The 6,013-nt window shown below is 45.4% G+C and overlaps 1 protein-coding gene across 1 annotated transcript; it reads right to left on the bottom strand.

The window, feature by feature from the left end:
• Positions 1-522: 522 nt before the first annotated feature.
• On the bottom strand, positions 523-4,424 carry LOC126561447 (ribosome biogenesis protein BMS1 homolog). Its single transcript, XM_050217596.1, has 3 exons — positions 4,334-4,424; positions 1,017-4,261; positions 523-747 (listed from the first exon to the last, which is right to left on the bottom strand). Exons 1-3 carry the CDS (start codon positions 4,389-4,391, stop codon positions 526-528), a joined length of 3,525 nt encoding a protein of 1,174 aa, XP_050073553.1. The 5' UTR covers positions 4,392-4,424; the 3' UTR covers positions 523-525.
• Between the last annotated feature and the right edge of the window lie 1,589 nt (positions 4,425-6,013).

Below are 6,013 nucleotides of genomic sequence, written 5' to 3' on the forward strand. Positions count from 1 at the left end.
GGGTCAAAGGACCTGATTTCCCTACCCAGAAACTCACACACACACTAGCACAGTTTAAGGAAATTACTCACGAGGAACGCAATGTCGTCGACATTATTGGTGATTATACGAGTAATTTTTCACAACTTCACACTTGTCACTCAAAGAAGAAAAAACCGCGATAGAACTCGCTCTCCTGCTTGGGAAAATGCAGGCCACTGTGTGGGGGTGCAAAACTGGAGGGAAAACTACAGAGGAACAGGTGCGCTGCCTCTCTGTCAGAAAATTCGGCACAATAGTGCACGTCTTTCACCACAGAAACGTAGTTTGAAAGTGAGAAGGCTAGGTAGGATTAGAAAATTTCAGCTGTTTGCCAATGCCTATTTGTTTTTCCGACGTTTCCATGGTAACCGCCGAGGTGGTTCGAAAATTGGGCATGCACATTCGAACGCGTTTGTTTTTCGAACTTGAGGATTTAAATTTATTTATTTTTTGTTTTAACTTAAACAATCTTTTATTTTACAGACTAAAGAAAGAAAAGTTGGTTCACTTTTTTCCACCACTTTTCATTTTTTCTTCATTTTTTGCATCCATTTTACTGATCGCCTTGAAGACTTTCTTTTTCAGCTCCTTCTGCCGTTGGAGCTTTTTAAACTTTTCATTCACCAGCTGCTTCTTGTACTTTTTCGACCGTTCCCGGGTTTGGCGCAGCTGTTTGCTTTGCTTGGTTTTAAAGTTGGTCTTAATCATGTTCATCATTTTAGCGACCTGGAACGGAAAATAAATTGATTTTATTTTCTTCTATGATTAACTGGTTATATTGTGAGGACTGACTATCCAACTACGCGTAATATCACAATATTAGTCTAGTTAGTAAGATAGTATATGGCCAGTATGATCTTAAGGATCGTTAAGCCAAGAAAAGAGAGGGTGAGAGTGCGAGAGAGAGAGAGAGAGAGAGAGAGAGAGAGAGAGAGAGAGAGAGAGAGAGAGAGAGAGAGAGAGAGAGAGAGAGAGATAGAGAGAAACCAACTCACCTTCTGTTCGTGAGGTGAAAGAACCACCGCAACCCGTTCGCTTTCGAACGATTTTTTCGGATTCACCGGCCCCAGCTTTGGTTTGTCCTTGTACGGTAGCGCCTTCTGCAGACTTTTCGGAATAACCAACGGCCGGAAGGCAAGCTTCTCGCGCACAATCTGCTTGTACGAGCTGTCCTCCTTCGCTTCGAACTGAATGTTCTTCTCGCGCTTCAGCTGGCCCAACGTTTTCATACCGATCCATTGCGTTTTCTGATCCTGCGGTAGCAGCAGGTTCGTTACGGGTGCATAAAACTTCGGCACATTCACCCGGAACCACGTGCGACAGAACACGATATCGCTCAGCTGTATGCGATCTTCGAACGTGGCTCGAAATGAACCTTCCGGTGGTACGGCTTTCTTGATTTGGCCCCGAATGCCGGACACGGTACGTATCTTGGCGCCCTCGAACTTCGCAACTTCGAGCGTTGAATTAAACATCCCCTTGATGTAGGCCGTTTTCTGATAGATTTTCTCCGGCGTTCCGATCAGTTTGAGCTTCTTCATGATCTCCACGTTCTTGTCCGATTCGCTAACGGCACCGGTTGCTGCCACCCGGAAGCCAAGCTTGCGTACCTCTTTCTGATCGTACGCCACCGTCTGGATGGCCATCAAGCCCGTGTTCTGTGGCGTTATTGGACCCCAAAAGCTCATACTGCACGTCACATGGTTGGGAGTGTACTTTAGATAGCGATGTTTAAAATCATCCTCAACCTTGGCGTAGATCGGGACGGTTTGGAATCGTCGCCAGCCGAGGGAAATGATTAGTGGATCACCTGTTTTTAGCGTTTTCTTATACCAACGATGTTTCTTCACTTTACAGTTCACATATCCGACGTTCTCTTCTACCATGTTAAGGCCACCGATCAGTACCGGATATGCAGGGTCGAAATGTTCCACAAACTCGGACGAAACGTTCTTAAAGCTCATGCGCACGTACAGTCCCGCCCGATGGCCTTCGATGTTGAGTCGAACATCCTCGTCTAGATCCGCAAACTCTTTCTTGTTGAGTTCTGACTGACGCAAGGCGTCCGCTTTTAATTTCTCGTAGTACTGATGATCTCCCTCGATGCGCTTTTCGTCCTTTTCCGGATTATCGTACTCGGAGTCGAACTTCGCCTTCAGCTTCATCTTTTTTGCCATCAGCTCAGTGCGAGACATGTTTTTCTCCTCGATTCTTGTCATCCTCCGTTTGACACCCTTTCCATCATCACCTTCCTTCGGTCCGTCTCCTTCTTCCTCATCCTCCTTCCCATCGTCATCAGTTTTCGCCTGCTTTTTAGATCCTTTCGGTGCCTCATGCTTTTCTCCCGTCTCCAAATCTTCAAAATCCCCATACACGTCACTATCGCCATCACTCATATCGTCCAGCTTTAGCAGTTCTTCCGCATCTTCCGACGCTTTCCATTTGCCCGTTACGAAACAATTCCTTATCAGGTCCTTATTATTTTCCGACGTCCAATCCCGTATACCATCACCGTACTCTTCGAAAAAGCAACATTCATCCACATCCTGGACGCTCTTTTTCTTCTGCAGTTCCGTTTGTTTCTGGGTGATGCTTTTAAATATTCCTCCGAGCAAACCTTCATCCTCCGAGTCGTCCTTTTCGGCCTCGGCTGCTTCTTTCTCTTGCTGACGCTTGTGGAACTTGCTGAATACGCCGTAAACTATTTTCATGAGGTTTTTGTTGGTGGCCAAGCGCTCTAGATAGTCTTTGCGGGCGCGTGCTGCTAATCCGTCCTTCCAGGCCATCGTGTTACTGCCGGATGTCGGTTGCTCTTCGTCGGACAGATATCCGCTAGAGCGTGACTTCTTACCCAGTGTGTCCAAATCGTTCATATCATCCTCATCACCTTCATCGCTAGAACCTTCCTCGCCATCTTCATCGTCATCATCGCCTTCCTCCGGTATCCAGCCTAAGCGTGCGCCTTTACCCACTTCCTCTTCATCATCCGAATCTTCTAACCCAGAGTCCTCCTCCTCCTCGTCGTCGTTATCTTCTTCGTCATCGTCATCCGAATCATCCTCAACCGGTTTTGCTTCATCAACGAAATCAGACGACTTAATCACAGCACCATCGCTAAACAGTCGGAACTCTTGATTATCGATCGTTACATCAAACGTTTCCTTCTTCTCGATGAACGAATCAACGATCTGTTGCTGTTCGGAATTTTTCCCTCCTTGCCTGTGGCTGTGAGAACCTTGCAGCTCAATATAGACCGCATCTTTATCGTACACGATACCACCAACACCGGACATTGGAGCGTACAGAAGACGCTCCTTTTCCATCAAATTACGTTTCTTCTCACCCGAAGGCAATGGACAAGGATCGGGCAGCGTGCTTAGCTCGTCGATCGGCATATCTCCCAATCCTGCGATGTGTACCATATTCTCCTTTTTCAACGGGACACCACGTACATATCCATACAGCACCACATTACGGTCACATTTAGCGTTCAAACGAATCTGTTCCGCGTTCGTTATGTCTTCCATACGATCCGCAATCATGTAACTGTGCGCACCACGCCACGTAAGCGGTCGGAACTTCATAACCGATATGAATCGTCCCAAATTTCTGATCTCATTCTTCAGATATTCCCCATGAATAAGCCCGGAAAGGTAGAACAGTTTAGCGCCATCGTACACCTCTGTCCAGAATCGGTGTTTCAGCAACTTTTTCTGCATTTTCAACGCCTTTGCATTCTTAATCATATCCAGATGGTTCAGTATGCCCATAATCTTCGGCATACCGTGCACCTGACAGATGTTCAAGAACTCAAATATCTCCATCTCAAAGCCAAAGCTCGCATCGACCAACAGCAACACCAAATCGGCACACTTGGCCACATCGATCATGCTGTTGATATCGTTATTGCACTCCAGCAGGGTGATGCGCCGTTTCTTCGATGTCACCACCGTGATGGGTCCGTTCACCTTTGTCACATTGGTTTTGGTGAAGTTCTTAATCAGATTCACTATTAAAGTAGTTTTGCCCACCTTCGGTGGCCCTACCACCGCAATCAGAACCGGCGGTGGTTCTTCCGGTGTTTTATCAACAAGAGGAATATGTTGCTTTTTGGTAGTTATATCCTCCTTACGCCGGAATCTTTTCTCAGCCGAGCGGGCCTTGGTGATAGCGAAAGCTTTCGGATTTTTCGTACGCTCGGTTGGTTTGTTTTTGGCCTTCTTTTTGTCCGCCTTCACACCTACGAGTAGAGCAGTGGGTGGTTGGTTTAGAACGGTGTTAAACTACTCATTCCGCCGTCGTTTCTACCTACCTGAATGGCGCTTTTTGTGTGCCTTTTTGGGCTCGGCATGGGAATTATCGTCTGCCATCGTTTTTGGGAGATTTTTACACCGTTTTTCGCACAAGAAAAGCCACTCACGCGCAAATCAACGCATGCCGCATGCTTTCAAAACACATGAGTTTGTTGACATTGTGGCAGTGACGTTTGCGGGTTTGACAACCGAAATGAAATTTGAACAAAAATCAGGTCATGTCATGATGGACGAAACGTTGTTTAGGTGGAACGTAGCAAAGTTTATTTCAGATAATTGTTCAAAAGAACTTCTTGAATGATTTTCAACTGTATTCAAACATAAAAATTCTATATACGCATTTTAAATCAAAAGCGCTGACAGTTTGGCGTACACACAGCTGACAGTCGCGCATAAAACGTGCAGAACGGCGTTATGGACCATTTTTGTTGCTAACTCCGCCATTTTTACTGTATAAACAATTTAAATAATAAAATGTTATATGAAAATTGAACGTTTGGAGGGCTAGTATCCCTTAGTGAACGACAGTAAATATAGGCTTAGAACTATAAATTATCTAAACAATCAAGTGATAAGTAGAGTTTTTATGATAATAAAACAAATCTTTTATTCTAAACTGTTTGGGTCTACGCGGGCGACTGTGACTCCCTTTAGATACATTACAAAAATTCGATGCCAATACAGCTTTAAAAGTTCTAAACAGGAGGACAAAGCTTTTTTCCAAAGCAAAAGGAACACCTAGATTAATTATTTCAAGCATCTATAACATATATCTAGGTTTCTTGGCATCAGGACAAAATATTACATTGCTTCATCAGAACCTTACTCACTCTTTTTGTACATTTTTGTGACATTTGAACCTGGCTGGGCTAACGAGAACTTCCAGCACCTGACATAGGCAAGTAAGCGTTAGCACACTTATTTTCAACGTACTCTTTGGCAAGTTCTTCGTCTAGCTTGAAAAGAAAATCGCGGCTAGATATCTGGTCCCTAACTAACTCTGGTCCCCTAACTGTCAAATTAGTTTGACAAGCCGTTTCTCAACAATACCCAACCTCCAGGAGCTTTGTTTACAGCGTGTTATTTTTCGTATTATTTTTATGTATCTCTGGCAGCCGTAGTGAGTGGATGTGCGTGGATGCGGGTCCGTTTTTCGCGAGTGATATTTTTACAGCATCCCGTACGCGTTTGTGCATCAGCGTTTTCACTCCGGCTGCATTGGTTGCTGCTGCAGGTGTTTTAGTTTTAACAAGGTTCCAACACACCTTTACCATTCACGGTTTCATCGCAAATCGTCTGGGGTCTGGGGGGATATTGCGTGTAGTATGAAGCTGGTGTGGTGGATTTATCTTTTATCGTAAGCAAAGCAACGGCAAAGGTGTCTTCGTCCACTTCCCAACAAGGTTTCCTCACACAGTAGAATTTATTCACCGCCCTGCCAAGTGTTCCGTTGTGCAATAAGTGCTGTGCTGTGCAGAGTCGGAGGAAAACCCGTACCCCGCCCGAGTCGTAACCGTGTGCGGAGTTTGAGGATGTGGCGGCGGCGTGTTTTGTGATTTATGTGTGAAGGCAGCAATAGCAGTGGATTGACACATCGACGGCGCGACACCGTCCCGGGGTTTGTGGTGTGATTAGATGATTTCATCGGGGGGAAAAAAGCCAACAGTCCCCCAGGTCTT

Source organism: Anopheles maculipalpis, chromosome 3RL, assembly GCF_943734695.1.
Source record: "Anopheles maculipalpis chromosome 3RL, idAnoMacuDA_375_x, whole genome shotgun sequence".
NCBI classification, from domain to species: domain Eukaryota; kingdom Metazoa; phylum Arthropoda; class Insecta; order Diptera; family Culicidae; genus Anopheles; species Anopheles maculipalpis.